Raw genomic sequence first — 27,906 nt, forward strand, 5'->3', positions numbered from 1 at the left:
TTTTACCACCTGCATCCCATACTTACGATGTTTATCAGTTGGATTAAATTTTCTTAAAAAGATTTTTTTTAATGTTTTATTTATTTGAGAGTATGAGCAGGGGAGGGTCAAAGAGAGAGGGAGTCATAGAATCTGAAACAGGTTCCAGGCTCTGAGCTAGCTGTCAGCACAGAGCCTGACATGGGGCTCAAACCCACAAACTGTGAGATCATGACCTGAGCCAAAGTCGGATGCTCAACTGACTGAGCCACCCAGGCGCCCCTCAGTTGGATTAAATTTTCAGTGATGTCCATTTTGATTGAATGTTGGCATGACCTATGTTGAGCATAACAGCCTTCCCATTTACCATGAAAATAGCTACTTGAAGAACTACCTCCGTGGCCCCCCCCCCATGAAAGTTATACTTCCCTGGTAGGAATGGGAGGAAGAAATTAGATTGCTTTATTCTTTCAACCATTAATCATCTTTGTCATTTTCCCTCTCCCATTCCAAATTAACCATCTTCCTAAAATAGTTACGCTGTCATATAGAAACTGGTTTGCAGTTTTAATAAGGCTTAATTTAGTTTTTCAGAGACTACATGGCATATCCACAATGATTTGAAATGGCTATTAAGTGCTTTTCCCTTTTCCAACTACATATGTAGTTGTGTACTTAATAACTGTAGTTACATGGTCATATTTCACCAAAAACAATATATTGCAATAGCCTGAAAGTTGAAGCAGATAATGTCTTCTATTCAGCCAGACATTAAAGAATCACAAAAACATAAACCCGCCTTTATTTTCACTAATTTTTTTTTGTTTTGGAAAATATTTATAATTTTGAAGTGAATTAACAAAACTTTTTCAATTTTAATTTCTAAGATGATAATATATAACCCACATTTAAAAATTTTTCTTTGGTTCTTCAGTTTTTAAGAATATTAAGTAATGCTTTACAGAAAGTTTGAGGACCGTTGAAAGTTCACTGTGTCTTGTCAAGTTCTCTTTCTCTGGGTTAGCTTCACATAACAAACAAAAGTTTAAACATGGAAAGTGAAAACACTCCCCTAACAGGAGAACATTTTTGTAAATCTGGTATCTAATAAGTGACTTGTATCTGTAGTATACAAAAGACTTGTAATTCAACAATAAAAAGATAACCTAGTTAAAAATGGGCAAAGAATCTGAATAGGCAGGCAGATAAGATAAATGGCCAATAAGAACATCAAAAAATGCTGAACTTGGTTAACCACCAGAGAAATGTAAATCAAAATCACCATGAGTTACCTCTTCATACTCAGTAGGATGGTTATAATCATCAAAAGACAAGTGTCGGTGAGGATGTGGAGAAATTGGAACCCTCATACACTGTTGATGGGATTGTAAAATGGTTCAGTCGCTTTGGGAAACAGTCTGGCAGTTCTTAAAAATATTAAAAGTAGAATTCCCATATAACCTAACAATTTCATCTGTAGGTGTATATGTCTGTGTGTGGGAGTATGTAACATATATACGTATATCACTAAGAATAACAAAACACAAGATAAACTCCACTCAAACTGGAAACAATCCGGGGCACCTGGGTGGCTCAGTGGGTGAAGTATCTCATCTTGGTTTTGGTTCAATTCAGGTCATGATCTCACGGTTCATGTGATCGAACCCTGCTGGCATTGTGAAGCCCAGTTGGTATTCTCCTTTTCTCTGTCCTTCGCCCCTGTGGGCTCTCTCTCTCAAAATAATCAAATAAAATATCCTTCTATATTAATTTTTTTAATGTTTATTTACTTTTGAGAGAGAGAGAGAGACAATCAGTGGGGCAAGGGTAGAGAGAGGAGACAGAATCCAAAGCAGGCTCCAGGCTCTGAGCTGTCAGCACAGAGCTTGATACAAGGCTCTAACTCAAGAACCATGAGATCATGACCTGAGCTGAAGTCAGATGCTTAACCGATTGAGCCACCCAGGCCCCCCCCCAATTTTGTTTTAATTGGAAACAATCCAAATGTCCATTACTGATAAACAGAATGTGGGATTATCCATACAGTGAAATATTTGGCATTAGAGAGGAAAGTACTGATCTGTGATAAAACAGAAATCTTGAAAGCATGCAAAACAAAAGTCAGAAACAACATATGTTATATAGTTTCAATCATTTATATGAAATACACTTTCACATTTATGGAGACAACTTTGGAAACTGTAATGACTATTAATGGGTATGGTTCTTATTGGGTTATAAGATGTTTTTAAAAATGTATTGTGAATTGTATATTTTAAATGAGTGAATTAAAGAAGATTATGTCTCCAAAGAGCCATTATTAAAGAAAATTTAAAAAGATCAAACATGTAATGGATTTACCCTACCTTCATACTTTTAGCCAGTTGTATATTGGTTATTATTCACAGAGAAAATAAATAAGTTGTTATTTTAGCAATATGCTACTAGTAGAAAAACAGTTCATAGAACAGTTGCTAGAGATAGTTCTGAGTAACATCTTGTCCCTATACCAAAAAAAGTACATCATCTAGTTCACAATTTTTCTGGGTTTTGTACCCATTTGAAGTAGTATGTGTTGGTATGTATCTCCGTATACCCCATACAATTGTGTAATTTTTCTGGTTTTTAAAATTTTGTAAATCAAAGGCGTTCTTAAAGTTCTGCTAATATAGTTGGTAACGTGCATGCCTTGGGAACTAGTCCATCTTTTGTTCTGCTTATTGGGGTTCCATCCCACTGGCCATTAACATTCCATAAAGAATGGTAATAGGATTATAGTTTATTCCAAACGCAAAAGCTGGATTTGTAATGGTTTCTTAGAGTAATAAGTTTTGGAGACATGTAACTGTGGGACAGCTGTTCTTTTGCTACACTAAGCAAGCAGAGTTCCGACCTCATTCCCTTACTACTGAGCACTGGAAACTTGTCCTAAATTTTCTTAAAGTGACCTATTCCTCTGATCAGGCAAAAGATTTGGGAAGTAGTAATACAATTCCATTCCTTGTGGAGGTCCAGTCTCCTTACAGATGGTAGAAAACTGTTCGATTTTCCTTTGCCTGATAGAAATATGCCCAGGCCAGAGAACAAAAGTGTTGTGCTGTTTGCTACCCAACTGGTTCATGATGATTAATGACTTTTCATTGTAGGAATTAAATGTGGCCCAAACTACTTAGGAGTCCAGTGCACTATCCATTGTGCAAAACTACTAGACTATATTCTTGTCTGTTTTGGGTAGTTTTCTTGTTAATGTACTTGATTGAGAATTATCTGTAAATTTTATGAACCTTTAACTGCATCCTTGGCAGGAGGAAAATATTTAGGGGTGTAACAGTCTGAAAAGAGCTGAGCCATGGTTCTCAGATTCTAACTAGACTTTGGGAAGTTTCATGTAACTTAATTATATTTCTTCTTATGAAATCGGGTTATTACTTAACAAAGAATGATTAATGCCTTACATTATAGATGCTCAAAAGTTTTTTACATCTGATCTCCATCATTTGCATGGATTCTTAGTCCATTGTTAACCCCATCCTCCAGGTAACTGGATAGAATTACAGGGATTCTATTAAGTTGGATAGGAAAGTCCTTGTTTTTACTGATGTCTAACTGAAATTGAGTGTTTCTTATATTATGAATGTAGGCAAGAAACCTTTATATTAGCAGTGTTAGCAACAGCTGTAACTGTGTATACATATTCCAAATATTGTTGCCCTTACCACTAGACTGGCTGCTAAATCTTGTTATTCATTGTGTTAAGTGTCTGTTATTGTGTAAAACTTTGTTTAAAAATATTTCAGTACTTAACATTTTAATGTAGTTGGTTTCCTTTGAAGTATCTCAAGTTTATTTTGTATATTTAAGAACATTGTTCTGAGAGAGGCTCAGACTGGCTGGCTCAGTCTGTAGAGTATGCAACTCCTGATCTCCAGGTTGTGAGTTCAAGCCCCACGTTGGCTGTAGTTCCTACTTTGAGGGGGATGGGAGAGGGAAGAACATTTTTCTGAGAAAGAGCCCTAGGTTTCACTAGATTGTAGAAAAGTTCTGTGGCACTACAAAGGGTTATGAAACCCTCAGAGAGCTATGGTTGCAACTGAGACTGCACGTTAGAAATATCTGGGGAATTTTAAAAGTAATGATTTTTAAAAATGTTTTATTTATTTCTGAGAGAGAGAGACAGACAGAAAGAAAGACAGCCTGAGCAGGGTAGGGTCAGAGAAAGGGAGACACAGAATCTGAAGCAGGTTCCAGGCTCTGAGCTAGCCTTCAGCACTGAGCCCGACACGGGGCCAGAACCCACCGTGTGATCATGACCTGAGCCAAAGTTGGATGCTTAACTGACTGAGCCACCCAGGCACCCCTAAAAGTAATAATTTTTTAAAAAAATTAAAAAAGTAGTGATGGTCCAGGCTGGTTCCTAGGGATTCTGATTTAATTGATATAAATGGTAGGGCTTGAGCATTATTTTAAAATCCTCTTTCACCCAGGTGGTTTTAATGTGCTGCCTGGGTTGAGACTCACTAAAGGAATGGCTTGTTTTATTTAGCAAGGAGACATTTATGCTTCTCGCTGCAATTTTGGTGGTTGAGTATTAGACACTATCTCCTGAGTTTTTCTCTGTTCTTTTACAGATTGTGATATACATTATCTAATTTGAATGGTTAATTTTCAGCAAGTGGATCATGATTTGCTCTTCCATCAGATTGCTTTGAAACCCTAATTGTTAGCGTTAACTAAAACTGGTATTGGTTAGTTGTTCTTTACTTCCTGGTTTAAAGTTCTTGTATCAGGTTTACTTCTTATTTTATAATTAATACTTTATTATAGTTGGTATCTTACAAACTAAGGATCTAGTTTTATTTTGTATATATTTTTTAAAGTGTATTTATTTTGAGAGAGGGAGTGAGACATTGTGAGCTGGGCAATGGCAGAGAACGAGAATCCCAAACAGGCTCCCCGCTGTCAGCACATAGCCTGATGTGGGACTTGCCCTGAGTCAAAATCAAGAGTTGGGCACTTAACCGAGAGAGCCACCCAGGTGCCCCAATCCTAGTTTTATTTTAAAATAGTTTTTTAAGTTTTCTTTTTTTTCTTTTTTAAGAAGTAAATCCTTTGAAAGTAGAAGTCTATTTGTTGTATCTCAGGTGACCCTTCAACAATGTGTGGCACATACTAGACACTGAGCAAATACTTTTCAGGTGAATAGTAAAGATATAAATAGTAGAAGAGTATACATTGTAAAGTAAGTGTGTGTGTCTGTTTCTCCCCAGCTCACCTCCACAATTTTTTTTTTTTGACCCAGTATTATGGTAATAGTTTCATGTTGCTATCTACAGACCTGTCCTCTGTTCTTTTTAAGTGAGGGCAAATTCCTTTATTTAGCCAATCATTGTATACATGATTATTTAAATTACTTCATGCAACAGCAAACAGCCAAGTAGTTGACTCTTCTTTATTTAGTATACATCTTTGGGCATATGTGCAGTAGAAGTTGCCAGGAGTGGAATTCAGGGTCAAACATTCGTGTTAACATTTTGGTCAGATTACTACTTACCCCTGCCAACAATGTGAGAATGTCTGTTTTTACATACTTTTGCCAGTGCAATGCTGATTATAAAACACTTTTGATCTTTGTCATATGGTTTACATTTGTATTTCTTCTGAGTGTTTAAAGGTCAGTGTTAACTTCTCTTTCTGGGAACTGTTTCAGTACTTTGCCCATTTTCTTTCTGAGTTGCTGGTCTTTTATTGACTGTACATTAATAAATTTAGTACTGTGCCAAATATGTTGGGATGTTTTTTAGGTTTGTCTTTTGACTTTGATTTATAATTTTTCATGCACAGATTTAAAGTGAAATAAGTTTACTCTTTTCAGAGGCTTCTAAAAAGGTGTTTCTTCTTCTTTAATATTTATTTTTGAGAGAGGGAGAGACAACATGAGCAGGGGAGGGGCAGAGAGAGAGGGAGACACAGAATCCAAAGCAGGCTTCAGGCTCTGAGCTGTCAGCACAGAGCCCCATGCGGGGCTCAGACTTACGAACCATGAGGTCAGGATCTGAGCCGAAGTCAGATACTTGATTGAATGCCACCCAGGTGTCCTTATAAAGCTTTTTCTATGCAAAGATACATTTCAGTATGTTTTTCTCTAGTTCTTTTTTTGTTGTGTTTAAATCTTTGATTTATTTGAAATTTACGTTGGTAGAAAGGATAAAATAGTAATACAACTTTTATTTTGATAGAGTTGACTGCAGTTATCCTAACACTGTACATTGAATAATCCACCATCCTGATTTAAAATATCACCTTGAGGGGCGCCTGGGTGGCTTAGTCGGTTGGGCGTCCGACTTTCGCTTGGGTCATGATCTCGCGGTTCGTGGGTTCGAGCCCCGCGTCGGGCTCTGTGCTGACTGCCAGCTCAGAGCCTGGAGCCTGTTTCAGTCTGTGACTCCCTCTGTCTCTGACCCTCCCCTGCTCACGCTGTCTCTCTCTCTCTCCTAGAAATAAACAAAAAACATTTAAAAAAAATAAAATAAAATATCACCTTGATTTGTTCATTTTCCATGTATCATTCTCTTTCTTAACCATCTTGAACCAATGATTGGTTTGTCACCATTACCAAACTTGCCTTTCATTTGTGTTTTAACATGTGGTTTGGGGCCAGTAGTCCTCTTTATTAAATTTTTCCAGTTTTAGCTTCTTGAGCTAGCCTACCTAGAAAGCTCTTGTATATTAGCAAAATATCATAATTTTTATATAAATTTGCATTAATCTTTTAAAACATGTTTTTCTTTATAAATAATTTGTTCCAAAGAAAAGAGTATTATTTCTCCTTGGTAATTTTTTTTTCTAAACTTACAATTTAAAGGCTTTTTTTCCCCCACCTGGAGTTTTGACAGTAATTTTCAGTGAGATATTAATTGCCACTGAAAAAAGGAAAAAAGAAAGCTCTTAGGGGCAGTGTTTCCCTCTCCATCTTGAATACTACAGTGTAGTATAGATTCAAGCAGTCCTGCAAAAAGACAAAACAGAACTCTTAGAAGTTAACATTTATCTGACTTAATTTGAATGTCATTTTCTTTTTGTAGTACATAGTAGTAGTCTGAACAGTTTGAGAAAGTAGTACTTGTATTTTTGCCTCAGATGCAAGCTACTATTTTCGGCATTAATTGTATTTCATTATTGTATTTCTATAATAAAAATAAAACTACCGCCCATCGCCCATATATGACCACTAGACATTTTAGTACAGTCTTATAAATCTCTTACTGCAAATTTCTTTTATAGTGTGAATCCTGTTTTTAAAACCTTTATATCAAAATAAAATTTCCAGAGGCACTTGGGTGGCTCAGTCAGTTGAATGCCGTCTGCCTCTTGATTTTGGCTCAGGTCATGATCCCAGGAGCAGGAGATTGAGCCCTGTGTCAGGCTCCTGCTTAAGATTCTCAAATTATCTCCCTTTCCCTCTTTGTTTTCCTCTCCCCTCCCCTTCCCACTGCTAGTATGCCATCTTTCTCTCAAATAAAAAAAATAAATTTCCATGTCATTTCATGCTTTTCCTTTTGTGGCTCAGGGTGAATGCTCTATAGCAGTGTTTCCCAAAGTTGGTCCACAGACCCCAGGGATTCCTAAGACTTTCAGAGGTTCATTCTGTGAGTTTTCACTGTTTCATAATAAATTAAAGGCACTTTTGCATTATTGCTCTTAATCTCTCATGAGAGTACAATGGAACTTTTACATGTGCTATCACAGTAGATTGAATACAGAAGCAGATATGAAAATCCAGCTACATTTAAAATAATTGGACATTAAACAGATTTGCAAATACAGAAAACAAGGATATTCACTGAATTCTTACATTTACTTTTCATAAAAGTCTTTGTTAACATGCAGATAATTTTATTATTTGTACGTGAATAAATAACATTTTTCTGTTTTAATTTCTAATATAGTAAATTTTGAAATAATCACAAAAAGCTTGTGGGCATACTAAGTAATTTTTAAGAGTATAAAAGGGGTCCGTCTTAAGACCGCAGAATTTGAGAATGGCTGCTCTGTAATATTTAATGTGAAAGATGGGTTTAAATTTTAAAATGTCTTTTAAAAGTATGTGATCATTAGATTTTGTTTTTATGCAGGTGATTTATGATAGCATAATATATATAGATTATAGAAAATGCAGGGCTCTTTTGTAGGAGGATGTTTTTATGCTTTTATATTGGAAACTGATATCTTGTGCTTGGATTAAATTAGGCATGAAATTTTTAAAGCCGTAACATCAGTTTGTTATTTTTCTTTCCCCCAGGCAGCTGAGTATGTCCCAGAGAAGGTGAAGAAAGCTGAAAAGAAATTAGAAGAGAATCCATATGACCTTGACGCTTGGAGCATTCTCATTCGAGAGGCACAGGTTTAGTGAAATAGGATTACATTTCCTTCTCTATGGGTCCAATCACACTACTTGGTTCTGCAGTAAATAATAATTTCATAATCCTAACATTGTAAATGCTGTTTATTGGTTTTTAATTTTAGAATCAACCTATAGACAAAGCACGGAAGACTTATGAACGCCTTGTTGCCCAGTTCCCCAGTTCTGGCAGATTCTGGAAACTATACATTGAAGCAGAGGTTAATATTTTATTTTATTTTTTCTTATATAGCATCTGATGGGAAATGCAGCATACACTATAGAGTGATAGAAAACAAGTTAGGAACATAGATAGCACAATTAGGACAAGGAGGATTTAAATGTCTCTTGCCTTTATTTTGTAAAATAGGTATGAAGGAGTAATTAAAATGAATTTTTGAAATTTGGGTCTTTACAAGCTGATGATTGTTGCATTTTGGAGTTGCAACAACATTAAAACAGTTTCAATGGTATTGGAGTGCTTTAGCCTTTTATTTACTTGTCATGTGTCAATTTATTGCCTCCTGTGTCATTTATTTAGAACTCATTTTTCTTTTATTCCTACTTACAAACTAATATGAGTGGTATTATAAGAAAATGTGGAAATGTTAACTTAGTTTTATAGGGTATATTGAGTGGTGAAACATGTAGGTGAAAATTTATTTCGGGTTTTAATTTTGTGAAAATGCATGGTTTGTCAATAAATGTAAGCACTTCAGTAATTTAAAGATACGTTTTTTAAGGGGATAAAGTATACATTATTTGGGAATAAGCTAATGTGATTCAAATCTGTATAATCATAATTCACCCAGTGATACTTAGATTTTTTTTTCTTGTTTTCTAACTATCTTGAAATTTTAAGTCAGGTATGTTTATTTTAAAGAGTAAGGGCCTCATTCTTGATTATGATTAGAAGGGAAATGTTCATTTTTGACAACTGGGGTTAGCAGTCAAGATGATAATGAAGCGTTAATGTATCGATAACAGCGGCACCAAGTGATCATCTTTCAGATTATAAATTAATGGGATGGAAGAGGTGAGAAGGGAATAATTGATGTCCACATTACGCTGAAAATTCTATCCATTTCTTTTTATAATTTATAATACTATGAAGTATTCTTATTTTGAATGTTATAAATTCTCAACATAATCAAATACACTGCAGCCTCATCTTAACATTCTCCATAATAACTGAAATTTGATAATATATGGGTCTGTTTTGGACCTATTTAAAGGGCTTTAGTCATCAGCAGTATTAAACAAATTTTAACACAACACAGTGTCACCTGTGATGTGTTCTGCATAATGGACCCAACTGACAGCCAGTTTAAATTGAGGCTACAGTGTACTTACTGTATTTGTGCTATGGTTTATAGTATATTACTTTGGGGGTGAGGGAAGATTACTGGACAATAGCAGGAACATTGTGTGTGTGTGTATTAAATTTTTTGTGTGTGGTTGTGTATGTGGTATGTGTGTTTGTATGTGTGAGAGAGATTGTACCTTACATGGAGTTTGGTTGTGGTTTTGGTCCAAGACTATATCCTTAAGGTTTCATCACTTATCCTTTGGGACCATTTCTTTCCTTAATATATTTAATCATCAGAGTAGACCGACATGGAATTCACCAGGTGAGTGAATAGGCCTGTCTGAAGTATGCTGAACCCAGTGCTGCTTTGTAATAGTCATTAAATCAAGGAACCCTGGATCACCTGTACTTGGTCTACATTCCAGTTTGATTTTACAAACACATTAATTTGTATGCAAACTCATCAGACATGAACATAATTGATGCATAATAGTTTTTATATAATGAAGTAGTACTTTAGTTTTAGAAACTTCTCAAATATTCAGGTATTTGTGCATTTTATTATAATTTAAACTGAAATTGGCAGATATTCCATTCTGTATGAACCCAATGAGTCTTTCTCCCATTTCCTAACTAAAAATATGAATTGCATTCTAAAAAAAATTCTAAGATGGACCAGATGTTCTTTCAAGGGGCTGAAATTGTCTAAATAATAGGCTCATTTCATTTAATATTTCAGAGCTGCTTGCAGTTGCCCGATTTATTTAATTGGTAAGATTTGCAGTTGTTTCACACACATATACACACATAAATATGAATGTATGTATAAAACATCTTTTGAGAAAAAAATGGTAAAAAAAAAATATATGTATGTTTTGTAAAATTTACATTTTTGGTTTAGGAATTAAAATGTTAAATTGCTGATTCAGAAATGCATACCCTGAGCTGTGTTTTTCTCTTTTCCTGATTTACTCTTTATTTTTTTATTTTCACATTTTGTACTTTGTTTAGCCTGTAAGAGGCTAAAGTTTTCTTTGGTCATATCACCCAGTGTGGCCTTTAATATTTCTGGAGGAGACATCTAACCTATTTATAATACATTAAAATCTGAAGTAATAATAAGAATGTCTTTACATTAAAGGTAATACTAACAGTGTTTACATAACATTTGTATGCACTTTCAAGAAAATAAAGTTTTTTTAATACATTTGTTGTAACTCAGTACTTCATGGCGGGAAAATTATGTTTTGTTTATTTATGATCAGTTAAATGAATGTGTGTGAGTCCAAATACATTTAGTTCTTTTCTAATGAAAATACATACATCATTAATAACAAGAGATAATTTGCTTCCCCAGAGAAAGTTGTAAGTCCTACTAAGAACAAAGTAACCAAAAAAAGTATTTTGATTTTTGGATGGTTTTTTGTGTTTGGTTTTGGGGGGTTTTGATTGTTTGCTTTTAAATTTGAAACATGAGTTCCAAATGAGAGCATAATATAATTTTTTTAAGAAAGGAGTTAGTGACACTAATCCGATATTTATTAATATTTGCTAGTATATCAGCTTTTCTCATATCAGTGGCATTTACAGTACCTAGCTACTTGTGTAAAATTTGAGCTTTATTAAACTACCATCCTTAATTCATTACCCACTTTTAGTTTCTTGTTCTAATGAAAGGGCATTTAGAACCAATATCTTTGTTATAATATATAATTTAAAATTAGGCCAGATTACCTTAGTTTGTACATATTAATTACATAGAAACAACAGAGTTAAGTGGGATACCCAGTCAGAGCCTCAGTGTTCTTTAAAGACCCCACTTTTTAGGGTGTTAAAAGAGTTGCTAAGTATCACAGAACTGAGAAAATTTATAGTTTTGCTGTATTCTTTTAAGTTGTTTTTCCCTTTGTGGTTCTGTAGCTGTTCATGTAGCTAGGTAATCAGTGTGACAGCACATAAGCTACAATATCTTACTGCTAGAAGTAATTTGTTTTGAATTGGGCCACATTCATAAGAAATTTTCCTACAAAAGGATGATGGTTTTTATTGGTAGCTGAAAGAGAAATGAAGAAGGTAATGCTGCTGGTAATAGCAACGATGTATTTTGCTATCTGTGAAAGCTGTAATTCTTTAATAAAAGTGTATAGAGAATTGATTGCTTTTTATTTAAAAAGTTTTTAAAAACATGAATCCTTATTAAAATGGGTTGTAAACTATACATTTCGATTTTTCAAAATAATCTTTCTACTTGGGAAAAATGATTCTTAAAAAATACCTTTCTTCTTGGAAAATGGAAGTGAACTCAGGATGGAACATGAATGACCTAAATTGAAATAAACTTCTCCACTGTCGATTCTGTTTTAATTCCTCTAAGTAGCAGTTCAAAGTACTGTTGTTATAATGTTTTGTATATTTTGAGCAATGTGATTTTTTAAATGCAGATAAAATTATTGCATTATCATATACATTTTATAATTTCTTTTCTATACTTCAACTTGCAATCTCTTTAAAAACATCTGTACTCTTTTCTTATAGATCTGCTCTTTTCCTGTTTGTAATAAATGTTGGTCCATGTCTGTGTGATTATTCAGATTGTACTCTAAAACGCAACATGCTCTTTATAGTTTCTAAATGCATGTATAAATGTAGCGTAGGGGTATAAAAAGGAAACAGGAATGATTTGCAAACACAGAACTGAGTAATCAAATATTTGAAAGTGCTTTGAATAATTACATACTATTTTTTAAACCAAAGGAAATATTTGTGTGTTTACTATTATAAGTAGTAAATTTCTAATTCAGGTTTCACTGAAATACCATATCGTGTCCATATGCCCTTCCATTACTGTAGCATAGACATTTTAGATTTTGTCACTGATACTAACTTGATCTATACATTTTTTTCTTTGAGGCCTTTTTCTCTTCACTCAGGCATTGTATAATAAAACTATTTTACAAAAGGACATAGCTAATTTAGATAAAATTTTTTTAAACAAATCTTACTTTCTATTCTTTATCTTCTAGATAATTTAGTATTTTATGTGAAATGTAGTGATCTATTTTCAAGCAAAACCTTGTACTAATCAACCTAATTGTATATTTATATTTCTCCACTGTATAAAGGAAAATTATAATATTTGCAGTCACTGATAAATTGAAAAAATAATGGTCATCTTTTTTTCGTTTGCAAAGACTCAGTTTTTTAAGACTGCTTCTTCATAGTCTACTTCATTGTCTGTAATAAGATTTATGATATATTCTGAAAATGTGGAAAAGGCATCTCTAACCAGATTTTAATAAAAAGTACATACATTCTCAAATTTGTTATGAAACAACAAGGGCTATTTGTCATACAATTGGAAGTTTCCTTGTGGGTAATGCTCTAGCCTAAATTTCTTGGGCATTTGTAGAATGACAATATTTAATATATAATACCTAATATTTAGTGGTTTAAAATTTTTATTTTATTTTATTATGGGGCATTGTAATCAACAGGATCTTAGGGGATTGTTTTGGTATATGACCATTCCCCTATTCTAAGAGGTATTAGTTATGCTCCAACATGGCATCTATGAATAAACACAAGCACATGAGCCCTTCATAATATTAAGAAGAGAAACCATACTGGAAATAAATCCTAACAGAAAAGCCTTTTGAGGGTGCTCAGCATTTTTGGTTCTAACTTGAGCATAAGGGAACCAGGTAGCAATTAATTGACTTTAAAAAACAAAGACCTCTTTAAGGCTCAGATTTTTTCTAATGGGTTCATTGTTTTTTTTTATTTTGTTTAGTGTTTTCTTTCTACTTGCAAACAGCTGTTCCTTTTTGAATGAGTCTGATTCAAGACACTTCCAAGAAATGAAGATGTCTAAAATATACTGGTGATGTTTATTTTAAAAAGCTGTATTTTGAGATGTGGACAAGAATGCATTTTTTTCTGTTGTAAATAATTTTCTTTAACTAATTTTTATTACTAAACAGTTTTGCTCCTAACAATTTTGGAGTGGAAAGCAGTTGGTTAATATGATGGTATATAGTACATTGAAGTCTAAATCTTTTCCCCTTACATATTCAGAATCCACAGCAATTTCAACCAAATTGTGAATATTTGCTTTGAATACAACTTGTTGAGAAACTAAACGGCTTTTCTAAGGCTCAGGGAAGCATAACATGGGGTAAGTTTTACCATTTTGTATGCTAGGAGACACCCCCCTCCCCCCCCACCGCCAAAGAAAAATTTTCCGTTTAGTAATGTTAAGTGATAGTTATAAAAACAAAAATCTAGTATCAAAGACTATTGAAATGTGGTTTTGGAGTAATAATTCAAAATGTAATAAAGTCAATAGAACAGTCCCAAAAGCTATTTTTAAGCTTTCTAGTACTTTTATTTATGTGATATTCAATTATGGCATTTTTTAATGCAAAATTTTAGCTCTAGCACATACAGATAACATTATTGTAAGTCTTTGCATATTTCTATATGGTAAAGTCTTTCTCTTCTGGTTGTGTGGAGATATAATTGACCTCTAACACCACATAAGTTTAAGGTGTGCAGCACCGATTTGATAAATGTATATACTATAAAATGTTACCTACAATGTTAACATCCATCACCTCACACAGTAGTAAGGGAAAAGGTCTTTTAATGGTGACATTTTCTGATAACCTTTTCATGTTGAATTTTAAGAAAAAAGGAGTGTTGCCAAGATGGTTTTCTCGAAATTCAACAATTGAATATGCAAGTATTGTGTAATTTTTTAAAAAATATATGTTTATAGTTTTTTAATTTATTTTTGAGACCGAGCATGAGCAGGGGAGAGGCAGAGAGAGAGGGAGACACAGAATCTGAAACAGGCTCCAGGCTCTGAGCTGCCAGCACAGAACCCGACACGGGGCTCGAACCCACGAACTGAGAGATCATGACCTGAGCCAAAGTCTAACACTTAACTGACTGAGCCACCCAGGCGCCCCATGTATATTTAATTTTTTTAAGGTTATTATTTTGAGAGAGACTATGAGTTGGGATGAGTGGGGGCGGGGGGAGGTGGGGAGAGAATCCCAAGCAAGCTCTGCACTGTCAACTCAGAGCCCAACACAGGGCTTGAAATCACAAACTTTCAGAGCATGACCTGAACTGAAATTAAGAGTCCGATGCTTAAATGACTTGAGCCACCCAGGCACCCCTTCTAGTATTATATATTTAAACCCAAAGAGGACATTAAGTTTAAAAATTATTTTTTTTTTAATTTTGAGAGAGCACCAGTGGGGTGGGGGCAGAGAGAGGAGACAGATTCCCAAGCAGGCTGTGGCACTGTCAGCGCAGAGTCCAGTGTGGGGCTTGAACATGACCTGAGCTGACATGAAGAGTTGGATGCTTAACCAACTGAGCCACCTAGGCACCCCCAGAGATACTGAGTTTAAATACGAAATTCAGAGTTAGAAGATGAATTTAGTCACTTCAGACATGGGTGAAAGAAATAAAGCAAGATTTTATCCCTTACAATCAAAGTTAAAAAAATTTTTTTTAAATGTTTATTTTTGAGAGCTAGAGACAGAATGTGAGCAGGGGAGGGTCAGAGAGAGGACGACAACAGACTCTGACTGAAGCAGGCTCCAGGCTCTGAGCTGTTAGCACAGAGCCTGACACAGGGCTTGAGCCCACAGACTTGAGATCAAGACCTGAGCCAAAGTCAGGTGCCCAACCAACTGAGCCATCTATATTTTTTGAAAACCTCAGAATCAAAGTTTAGAAACTACAGTGCTATAGGATCACCTGGGAAGCTTTTAAAACCTGCAAGCTTGGCAATTAGTGTACCATTATTGCTGACTTCACCTCCGCATGATGGGCACATGCAAATGTATTATTAGGTGTTTCTGGCAACTAGTTTTGGGAGACAATAATTGAATCGTTTTGCTATGGGTATATTTCATAAACCTCACAGAATACTGCCTGTATTTGCTTGGATTATGAAGTAATTAGTCTTATGGCTTTTTTGACTATGCTGTGATAGATCACTCAATATAGAATCTAGAAGTAATCTTAGAAGCATTTAATGTGTGCTTGGTAGTATTCTAACTGTGGGGAGTATTTCTTAGATCTGCAAACAGGATAATGGTAGTGTTATTGAACATTGACAGTATTTTAGTTGCTGACTTAATTCCTGGGTTTGAAACCCAATATTCTAGCTTTGTAAACTTAAAAAAGTATAATTGCCTAAGTAGCAAATAAGAGCCCCGTGTATTCAGGGAGGACCACTTAAACTGGAGAATATGGCTTAAAATTACTGCAGCTTATTTTTTTTAACTCTTTTTATTTAAAAAATTTTTTTAATGTTTTATTTCTGAGACAGAGATAGTGTGAGGAGGGGAGGGTCATAGAGGGAGATACAGAATCTGAAACAGGCTCCAGGCTCTGAGCTAGCTGTCAGACGCGGGGCTCGAACCCACAAACCATGAGATCATGACCTGAGCCAAAGTCGGACGCTTAACCAACTGAGCCACCCAGGGGCCCCGACTCTTTATTTTAAATGTTTATTTTTGAGAGGGAGAGAAGAGTGCGAGTGGGGGAGGGGCAAAGAGAGGGAGACCAGAGGACCCGAAATGGGCTCTGCACTGACTGCAGAGCCCAGTGCAGGGCTCCAACTCAAGAACTGTGAGATGATGACCTGAGCCAAAATCAGATGCTTACCTGACTGAGCCACCCAGGTTCCCCCATCCTTAACTTTTGAGAGAGTCTTTAAACATGAATACCACCACATTTTCAGATTATTAGCCAACATCCATTCATTTAATTAGTATTTAAATCTTTATATATAAATACTACTCATTCTTTTGGGAGATGGAGTGTTCTGACAAAGAACTGGTCATTATTCCTAGCTATTTCTGTAGTCAGTTTTCTGAATTTTTCACCACACAGATGAGTGCAGTGTTTCTCAATCATTTTTAACTGTTTACTTATTTTTAAAAAGTTTCTCCCTTAGTGCCTTTTGATAGCTTTTAAATTGAGAAATGGTGATTTTAGTATTTCCGGTTGATGTCTGTTCTTAAGAAATTGATTCCTTTCCATCTTATAATTGAGACTTTCGGCATCAGTGATCTTCATAGAAGAACTGGAGTAGTATATCTAAATTTCATAAAACTTAAATGTCAAAAATAACATTACCTTAGTGAAAAATTTTGCAAAGGTGTATACTGTCTAGGAGGGAGTTTAAATATATTAAGGGAAGGTTGTCAACAAAAAACCTTGTCTCTTGTACTGTACATTTATTTATTTTGAGAGCAAGCAAGGAGGGGAAGGGCAGAGAAAGAGAATCCCAAACCAGTTCCATACTGTTAGCACGGGGTCTGATGTGAGGCTCAAACCCAGGAACCATGGGAAAATGACCTGAGTTGGTCAGATGCTTAGCCGACTGAAGCACCCAGGCACCCCAATTTTATTCTTTTAAAAGTTTCATTTAATCTCTGCACCCAATGTGGGGCTTGAACTAAAGACTCCAGGATCAAGAGTCACATGCTCTTCTGACTGAGCCAGCCATGTGCCCCTGTACATTTAATTCCCTCATCTATCATTTTTTTATTATAATTCATTTAGCTTGTTTAATAAGTGAAGTTTTGAGGTTTTTGTGGTTCTCTTAGGATATGTTAGTAGGTGACAAATGCTTAAAAACATCACTATTTAGAGTATTATTTAGAATTGAAGATTTAAATTGTATGCCAATCACTGGGGATCACATGGTTTAATCTGCTTTGTATTAAACCATTAAAAAGCAAGTTGGAGCTTTGCTTTTAAAGTGACACTTTTGCAATTTTTAAAAATATTTTCAACTTAAAAGAGTTGCAAGAACAATGCAAAGAATTCATATATGCTTTACTCTGATTGGCCAGTTTTTAGGATTTGACATACACTTTTATCCTGTATTTTCGTGAACCATGAGAGATTGGATTGCATATAGCACAATCTTTACTTCTTTGGTGTAATCTTTTAGTTTTTTAATTACTTTAAGTTTTAGTTTAACATACAGTTTCTGTGTATTTTCAGTGTATTATAGCAGGTTTTTTTTTTTTTTTTTTCTAAATTAGTATCTAATCCAACCTTGTTATACATAGTGGTCATTCCTCTTCAGCCTCCTTGATATTGACATTAAAGTTCCTCAGCTATAAGTTGATATTTCCTCATTAGATTCATGCTATATACATTTTAACTGAAAAGTTGCAAATGATGTGTGTGTCCTCACTCATCTAGAGGCATATGGTGTTTATTTACTCCTTATTGGTGATGTCTGTGGTACCCATTTTCTCCATTGTGTGGTCAGTATTACTACTTTCATAATTAATGAAATAATGAGATACTTTGCAAGTGTATCCTATTTATCATTAAACAATTACCCACTTCATTTTGAAATTGTTAACAATTCTTACAGGAATCATTGATGTTTTTCTAACATTATCTACTTTTTTTGGTTTGTTTATCGTTGAGTGTAAGTATGTACTCTATTGATGACTCAAAACTTCAAGCCGTTTTGTATTTGAAAATTACTGGAAAGTAGTAGCTTTTCTTTCCTTCCACATGTTTTGCTATTAAATAGCTTAGTAGTAAGTGTTATTAGAAAGGTGATGATTTATAGTATTTCAGTGGTTTATGATAGATGCAAGTTTTCCAGATCATATTCTCTATTAGTAATGTCTTAAATTCTATCATAAGTCACATAAGGAAAAGATAACATTTGCTTGACTCATTAGGTTTATAGAAACTTAACTAGTTTTATATTTTTATAAGAACCACTGGAGGCCATAGAAAATGAGTATCTTTTATTGATTTAAGTTGGCCAAATGGCAAATTATTTCAAATAAGAATTTATATATTTTTAAAAAAATCATTAGGTCTTTGGCTTTACAACAGGTTAGAAAGTGAGGGGAAAATCATCTAGGTAAATACTTTATTATGTTTGCAAATGCTGTATTTTTAAAGTATTTAAATAACTTTGTCGTTGCTTGAGGCACAAATTAGAAAGTTACCACTTTAAAGGAAATAATTTCTCTATTAGCAATTAACGATTGCTTAAACTGCAAAAGTGGTATTTTCCTAAAAGAAGCCTGTTGGATTAAATTTGAATTTCCTGAGTTAGCAGAATAGTGAGATTTATGTTTAAAGGACATTCCAAGTCCAAAGAATTTTTTATATGTGTCTGTGATACAGTCCTTCTATTGGAGGGGCAGTTATTTGCCATGTCTCGACTGAAGCAGAATTCTCTTTTACTGCAGCAGTGGCATCATCAGTTTTTGATTAGTGCAGAAGAGATATATTTGAAGAAGTGGTAGCTTCTTTTTTTTTTTTTTTAATATTTTTATTTTTTGGAGAGAGAGAGAGTTCTAGGAGAGAGAGAGAGAGAGAGAGACTGCGTGAGCAGGGGAGGGTCAGAGAGAGAGGGAGATACAGACTCTGAAATAGGCTCCAGGCTCTGAGCTGGCAGTCAGCACAGAGCCCGACGCGGGGCTCGAACCCACGAACCTCGAGATCATGACCTAAGCGAAAGTCGGACGCTCAACCGACTAAGCCACCCAGGCGCCCCTGAAGAATTGGTAGCTTCTTGAAAGAAATGCAGGAAATCTGCAGATTATGAAAGGTAGTATGGAGGAATAGGAATGGCACAGAATTTGAAATCTGTTGACCTAGGATTTTATACTTTAAGCTCTTATGTTGAATTCTTGTCACCTTAGGGAAGCCAGTTATTTTTTGTTTTTGTTTTTAAAAAATTTTTTAAGTAGGTTCCATGCCCAGTGGTGGCTTGAATCATGCCCAGTGGTGGCTTGAATCATGACCCTGAGATCAAGAGTCAATTGGCCCAGCCAGGTGCCTCCCTGCTTTTCAAATGTTTACTATGAAAATTTTGAAACTGAAAAGTTAAAAGAATACAAGTTACATTTTACAATCCGTTAATTTTCAGTTATTTCTTGTTGATAGTGATTTTTCCTTTATTCGGATTACTGGCCTCAACAATAATAGCTCAAATTTATTGGTCCTTTAATATATTCTGGTACTGTGTTTAGTACTTTATATGGGATATCTGATTAATCACAGTTTACCTTTTGAGGTAGGTATGTATTATCCTTCCTTTTTTTTTTTTCAGATTGTCAGCTTTACTGAGATTTAGGATCAACAAAATTAATGTTTAAGCTAAGTAAGTAGGAAAGAGGATTACAGTCAAGTATTCTAATTCTTGGGTCTGCGCTCCTAGTCCTTTCAAAAAACTAGATAATGTATAAGCCACTCACAACCACATAAAATTGTTAGAAATGTTTTTGAAGATGTCATGGTATAGTAACTTCCATGTAGCTTCATCTTACAGCCTATAAAATATTTTAAAATTCTACTTTGTTCTTCTACATATTTTTACCCTTTACAGTGTAAAATATTTAGTGATGCATATTTGGGTCTAATTTCAAATAGCAGAAAGGACTTCTGAACACAAACACAGTAACTCTTAGTAATTTTGGACTTTTTAATTTGTAAATTCATTCTTTAAAACTTTATATTCAACATTAATGTGAGAACAATACATTTTCTCTTCTAGTTATTATTGAGGAATCGTGAGTTTTGTTAGGATGGAATTTTCTTTAAATCTTTTTTAAAATTTAGAGCATGTGCATGCACATGAGCTGGGGAGAAAGGCAGAGGGAGAGAAAAGAATCTTAAGCAGACTTCCATGCTCAGTGCAGAGCCTGATGCTGGGCTCAATCCCACAACCCTCAGTTGGTGACCTGAGTCAAAATGAAGAGTCAGACACTAAACGATTGAGCCTCCCAGGCGACCCTGAGACGTAATTTTCTTAAAACAAGGTCAGAATTTAGGATTTAGTAAAGAATATTAACCTTTGAATTATAGAAATGTAGAAGTCTTGCAAAATAAGTTTTCTGACAGGATGGTCTATTTTATTGTGGTTATTTTTTTGGAGGGGAAATCTTTAAAATATGGTATAACCTTAGATTGTGAGTAACTTGTTCTGCGAGTGTTCCACAAGGTGAGCAAACATTTCTAATAAACTTGATAAATGAGTGATACCGTCCAGTATGACTAGTACATGATGATGAATGTCACACAATCACAACTGAGCCAATGGTTCTTAAAATTCACTTTGAGGGGTGCCTGGGTGGCTCAGTCTGTTAACCTTCTGGCTTTGGCTCAGGTCATGATCTCACAGTTCGTGGGTTTGAGCCCCCCATCAGGCTCTGTGCTGACAGCTCAGAGCCTGGGGCCTACTTAACATTGTGTCTCCCTTTCTCTCTGCACCTTCCCTGCTCACACTCTGTCTCTCTCTTTCTCAAAAATATTTTAATAATTCGCTTTGATATATGAGTGCTTTGGATTGCAAGCATGTTTCCAGAATGAATTATGCTTGCAAACCAAGGTTTTCCTGTATTTGAAATTAGGAAAAAAAAAAACTTAGTGAAAAAGTAAAAATGAAATATTGAAGTCAGAGGGGCACAACAATATTTAGTGTTTTTTAAAAAAAGTTGTGAAGGAGGATCTTGACTCCTTAATGGGAAAATCGTGTTTATTGAAATGGCACCAACATTTCCAGTTATCTGTATTTTAAGGTTTATCAGACTTAGAAATTTAAGAGGTATTAGTACATCTCCAGTCTATGTCACTGAATACTGAAATATCTTTATTCAAGTTCCTGATACTGATCAGTTGATTCTAAAAAAAACATTGTAAAAATTACTTACCTATAAAACACTTCTGTAGAGGGGAGGAAAGTGTGCGCATGTGAGCAGGGGAGGGGCAGAGGGAGAGAGAGAATCTTAAGCAGGCTTAATGCAGGGCTTGATCTCATGACTATGAAATGACCTGAGCCCAAATCTAGTGTTGGGTACTCAACTGATGGGGCCACCCAGATGCCCCAGTTTTGCAATTCTAAGGTTCTCATAATTGAACTGTAGAAATTCACGGCAGTGTATTCAGTGATGCTTATTCTAATTCTTTTTGAATAAGGATCAAAGTATAAGCTGTAGTTTAAATTTTAGGAGATTCTGTGCAGATTAAAATATGCAGAATTTTGTTAGCAAACCCTTCTGGCTAGTAATTTTACATGTGGAGTCTGTAAAAGTACCCTGAGACAGTGGATGTGTACTAGAATGAAGACTTAACAGATGTCTATTGTTGGTTTGTCTGGGTTACATCCAGTTAAAATTGCCTAGTGTTACACTGTTTTTCTGTAGTACAATTGACTGTTGAATTTATAGATTCTCAAAAGGCATCAGGTATGTTTTCAGGCCCCACACCATCTATTTTCATAGGTTTTTGTGTGGCTTAGGCAAAATATGAAAATGTGTTGTTTCAGGCTGTTGGCTTTCACTTCATATTATCAGGAAAAGATGGGGGAATTAACTTTCAAGTATTTACTGAATAAATACATCCTGGGCCCTAATATGCAATGGACACCTCATTGAACAAGTTTACAGTTTGATAAAGTAGAGAAATTACAATATGGGTGGTAGATGCCATGATAGAGAAAATGGAGGATAAAAAAAAAAAATGGAGGACATGTGAGGATTTGTCCAGGAAATCTAGAACAGCAAGACCTCTAAACAGGCCTAAAATTTGTAGAGAATCCCTAGCAACAAGAACCACTAGTGCTGTGACCTCAGCAAAGGCAAGAAAAAAATATATGGTTTATTTGAGGAGTTGAAATAGCTTGATACTTATTTGGTAAGCTGAATATTGTTTGTAGCCTTTCCTACTATTTAAACAGATGACTTGTGGCTGGTAGGTGGAGTATGTCTTAATTACAGAAAACATACGAGCTCGATAGTTAAGAATTGCAGCCAAGCTGTCAGCAAATAGAACTAGACAAATCTGAATATCTGAGATTTTATAATGGCTAAAATAATGTGAATGTAATTTTGCTCTAGGAATATCGCAAATTGAGAGAACATGATTCTGGGCTCTTGTTTTAACTCATGCCTACATAAATTTAACTGAGTGGAAGTTTACTTTTCACTTTTCAAGGAAAATTTGCATGTTGTATAGAAATTTTCTTTTGGTCTCATTAACTTACTTGCCATTTCAGTCTTAAACTAAAAGAATTAAGAAGGTATGTGACTTTAATCTCTTAAATAGTCTTCATATAGTTTGAGGAAAATGCAACAATTGGTCAGTGTGTTCATTTTCAGGGAGAAAAAAGCTTTTTCTAAGGGGAAAAACTAGTTTTTTAAATTAGGTAGATAAAACCTGAATGGTTATTTTAAACAATTAGATTCCTAGAAAAGTTTTTACCAGAAATAAAATCTGTTTTTACTACATGCCAGTCCTAGGACACCACATGCCAGTGTCTAGTTCAGTAACATGCAGTTTCCGGACTACTTATGCATGGGGAAAAAAAGATTGTTCATTTCTTGTATGAATTTTATTAATGAAAACAATTATGAGACTTTACCCTGTCAATTTGGTTAAACATAAGAGATTAATGTGCACTGAAAGGGACAGTTCTACCAGAGGGATGATTTACCAAGATTTTTAAGTGCCACTTATACCTTTACTGATTTAGTATCAAAACAGAAACTCTGTTTTGAAGAGAACCATGAACTAATGTCCTTATGTCTTGTGAATATTGTTGGAATACTTAGACTGGCTAAAATCAAGAAAAACGAGAGCACAGGAGCTGGTTTCCAAACCTCCATATTTGGTAAACCTATGCCAGTCTCTAAGGGTTCAAGTTTTTGTAAAGTTCAAAAATCCATTAGGGTAGGAATACCTTATCTACCTACAGCAATGTGTTAAATTAATGAGGGAAATATTAATAAGAATTGTATTGATGTGGTAATGATAATTTAGGTTTTTAAAAAGAATAGTTGGGGGGGAGGGGGGATGGGCATGAAGGAGGACACTTGTGGGGATGAGCACTGAGTGTTATGTGGAAACTAATTTGACAATAAACTATTTGTAAAAAAAAACCAAAACAGAATAGTATTACATGAAATACACTTTTTTTATAGATGTAAGAATAATTGAGGATTATTCTGGAACTTTGGTCACTGAATTAGTTCTGGTTCTAGGTTGGGTTTGGCTACTTTCTGGAATCTTAAAAATTATTGGAATAACCAGGGTTCTTTTCCAAGTGGATATTGGTATAGTACCAAAAAAATTCATAAATTGTAAATGCCTTTATATCTGTACATCTTATATGTTTAAGAATCTGTTATTTAATAAAAGATTTTAACATTTATCTTTGAAAGACAGAGCACTAGTGGGGGAGGAGCAGAGAGAGAGAGAGAGAGAGAGGGAGACACAGAATCTGAAGCAGGCTCCAGGCTCTGAGCAACGTGGGGCTCAAACTCACAAGCCATGTAACGCTGGCTCAGGTCGTGATTGCGTAACCAACTGAGCCACTCAGATGCCTCAAGAGTCAGTTATTTCTTAGTTAAATTCAGATAGGTTGATTAGTTTTTAATTAGTCAATTTGTATGAAGAGTATTTGGTATACCAAACTAAGGATAAAATTTTGTGCCTGATATCTATGTGGTAGATCATTCATATAGTAAAGTCACTTCAGTCACATTGGCCTCCTTAAATGTTCTAGATATTCCCATATTTTCTTTACCTTAGCTGTTTTTGCCTGCTCTAAAGATGTTTATCCAGGTAGCTGTCAACTAAATCTTTTCTTTAAGATCTTCAAGACAAAAGTGTTGTCTTCTCAGTGAGATCTTCTATGGTAATTATACTTAAAAATCCCATTCCCAACAACTCAAAACTTATTCTTCTGTTTTTTTCTCCTGTAATACCTAATCATCTCCTAATATACTGAATGACTGGCCTATTGTGCTTATAATTTGTCTTTTATACTGTGATCTTTTAGGAGCATAGAAGAATGCTTGACATATAGTAGCACTCTAAAAAATTTGTCATATGAAAAATTGCAGTTGAAAGTAAAACTGAGATAATAATGTTTTAAACTTTAATTTCTAAGAATTAGAGTATGATACCAATTTATGACAATGTATTTTTATAACAAGTCTGATAGATACACTGTTTACAAGTTTAAAAAAGTGTTTTTATAACTTTTCTAAAAATACAAAGAAAGTGTTTTTGTCTGATAACTTCAGATACTTAGATATTGTAGAATAAGTTAATTGACATTTAGAATTATCTTGATATATGATACAAAAGTGTTTTTAAAGAATTACCCAATTTAAAGGCCGTTACTAACTTACCATTTTGAAGTACCTATTTTTTTAAATTGCTTGTGATTCTGAAATAGTTTTAGATAAAACTTAACCTGATATAAGATAAAGGTCTGACTAGTTACAGTAGTTTTAGGTGTATTACATTGGAGTGAAATTTCTGACACATTTGTATGTGTATATATGAGATGAAAACTTGAGTTTTCACATGTTGATTTATCTTATTTCATAGGTGATTTTGTCAAATTGGTAAAGCAGTGACATTCTGATTCTGCCCTTCACAACTTTGACTAATGTGTGTGTGCACAATGCCAACATCTTACTAATGAATGGGAATTCATTTATAAATATTAAAATATATTATATTCATCTTAAGATATTAGATATTATGCAGTTAAAATTAAATATTTTTTAAAAGTTTATTTCTTTATTTTGAGGGAGAGAAAGCTTGAGTGGCGGCGGGGCAGAGAGAAAGAGAAAGAATCCCAAGCAGGCTTTGTGCTGTCAATGCAGGACTCGAACTCACAAACCCACACACGATGAGATCATGACCTGAGCCAAACCAAGAGCTGGGTACTTAACTGAGCCACCCAGGCACCCCAAAATTAAAATATGTTTTAATCCCTAAATTTAACTTTTATATAGATTTAAAAACAAATATAAAAGATGAATTACTCTAGATTTTGTCTTTTATAAAAGCTGTAGAGTTTAATGTTAAATATTTATCGTTTTACTTTTTGTTTGTGATTTCCACCCAAGCTTCATTTGCTCAGGCATAGTAAACATTAAAGGTAAACTCAAATTGCTAGTTTAACAAAGTGTTTCAGGGGCACCTGGGTGGCTCAGTCGGTTAAGCATCTGACTTTGGCTCAGGTCATGATCTTGCAGTTTGTGGGTTTGAGCCCTGCGTCGGACTATGCTGATAGCTCAGAGCCTGGAACCTGCCAGATTCTGTGTCTCTGTCTCTCTCTCTCTGCCCCTCCACTGCTTGTGCTCGCTCTCTCTCAAAAAATAAAAAAAATAAACATAAAAAAAAACACAAAGTGTTTCAGAGAACTGAATTGTCATAAAGGAAATATATTTGGTTAATTGAATTCTACAATTTTTTTAACCTTTGGGATTTAGTCTTTCAATGAACCTTGGGTTTTAAAGTTTTTAAGTTACTTTGAAGTCTTTTTATATAGAGAGGCACCTGGGTGGCTCAGTGAGTTGAATGTCTGACTTCAGCTCAGATTATGATCTCACAGTTCAAGAGTTGGAGCCCGCTTCAGATTTCTTGTTCCCCTTTCTCTCTGTTCCTCTCACTCATGTGCTTTCTCTGAAAAATAAATTAAAAAAATTTTTTTAATCTATCTATATATATATATTTTTTTTTTTGAGAGAGAGAGAGAGAGAGGGAGTGTGAGCAGAGAGGCAGACAGAGGATCTGAAGTGGGCTCTGTGCCTGACAGCAGTGGCCCAATGCGGGTCTCAAAGCCACGATTGTGAGATCATGAGCTGAACTGAATGAAGTTGGAGTTTCAACCGACTGAGCTGCCCAGGCACCACTTACGTTATTTTTAAAGATAGTTTGCATGGAAATTTTTTCCTAAGTTTTTTGAAAGTTAGATACTAATAAAATATTCGTGTAATTTTGGGTAAGATGGTAAGCTTGGTTACTCAGATCAGCTCTCTCAGTTGAAAGCAACTAAGACTGCTGGACTGAATTTGAAAAGCATCTTACAAGCTTGATTGAGGAACTGATAGTACCATAAGGAATTGCCAGCCCAAAAAGAATTGGAAAGCAAATACAGGAAAACAAATAAAAACACTGGGAGATCAGCAAAATACCTCAGCTGTTTTCACCCTGAGAGTCTTTGCCAAACTGGGAGAACTTAAGCTGTGATTTTTGAATGCTTCTAAGAGCTCAGGCAGCAGAAGTCAAAGCCCAAGTCCTGCTCAACAAGACATTCTCCCCCTTTAAAGCTGTGTGCAGGCAATATTCAGGGTGACCATGAAGCAGAAAAAAATCTATGCTACCTTCCTAATTTTAAGAGATTGAGGAAATATGCTGTGCTTCTGAGCCAAGTGGGATAGGGAATGCCTGACATGTTACAACACTAAATTGGCCCTGGTTTTGTGATCCAAACACACATCATTTGGGTGGTATAAAAAAATTAACCAACCAAACAACAAAAAACCTTGAATATAAGGTGGACTTAACCTGAGTTAGGCTCTTAATAAACTGAAAACCTTACTCAAACCCTTTCCAGAGGAATTTACTTTTATCATAAGCCACAATAATCTCTTACAAACATTTTTCCAAGGAAAAGGATTTCAGTTGTTAAAAACTAAGCATGTAAGGAAACCATGTAACAGAAACAGATCTGCCAAGACTTCAGCTACAATGGGATTGAGTTAAAACAGATTAGATCCAGTGAAGAGAGAATTGAAGAAATCCAGATTAGAGTTTAAAGAGACAATAAGCAAAAATATGAAAGGATTAAGAGCCACAAAGCATAGAGTGAAAATGTGTCTAATTGAAGTTTCAGAAGTAGAGGAGAGAGATTGGGCAGAAGCACGATTTGAAGAGAGAAAACCCAATTTTCCAGAATTAACTCAACAGATTCAGGATGCTCAATGGATGCCAAATAAGATTTAATAAAAGGATTTCCAACCTAAACACATGAAAATGCAACTATAGAAGAAAAGACCAAAAAATCACGGAAGCAGCTGGATAAAGACCACAACTTACCAACAGCAACAATGGAAGCCAGAATACATTGGAATTGCCACTTAAATTTGCTGAAAGAATATAGGTGTCAAAGTTCTATATCCAGAAAAGTAGTCTTTATGGGGATTTAAGAAGACATTTTAGTCAAGGTTAATAAAATAACATTGGCATTTCAAAGGTATACATGTATTTTGGGACATTTCCAATTATAGAGTTTCCTCAAGCTTAAAAAAATAAATATATATGTTAAGGAATCTTTAGTAAGTATCCATCAGGTTCCCCTGAATATTTGTTTTAATAAGTTCGCTCTCCCAAATTCATTCTGTTC

General features: G+C 34.8%; 1 protein-coding gene across 1 annotated transcript in view; it reads left to right on the plus strand.

The window, feature by feature from the left end:
- Positions 1 to 27,906, plus strand: part of CSTF3 (cleavage stimulation factor subunit 3) — a 72,104-nt gene that overhangs the window by 7,360 nt on the left and 36,838 nt on the right. The window contains exons 2-3 of the mRNA XM_077772903.1: positions 8,279 to 8,380; positions 8,503 to 8,598. Coding sequence (XP_077629029.1) covers positions 8,279 to 8,380; positions 8,503 to 8,598 — 198 coding nt within the window. The remainder of the gene's footprint in view (positions 1 to 8,278; positions 8,381 to 8,502; positions 8,599 to 27,906) is intronic.

This window comes from Crocuta crocuta, unplaced genomic scaffold (assembly GCF_008692635.1).
Source record: "Crocuta crocuta isolate KB4526 unplaced genomic scaffold, BGI_CrCroc_1.0 scaffold382, whole genome shotgun sequence".
Classification (NCBI taxonomy): Eukaryota; Metazoa; Chordata; class Mammalia; order Carnivora; family Hyaenidae; genus Crocuta; species Crocuta crocuta.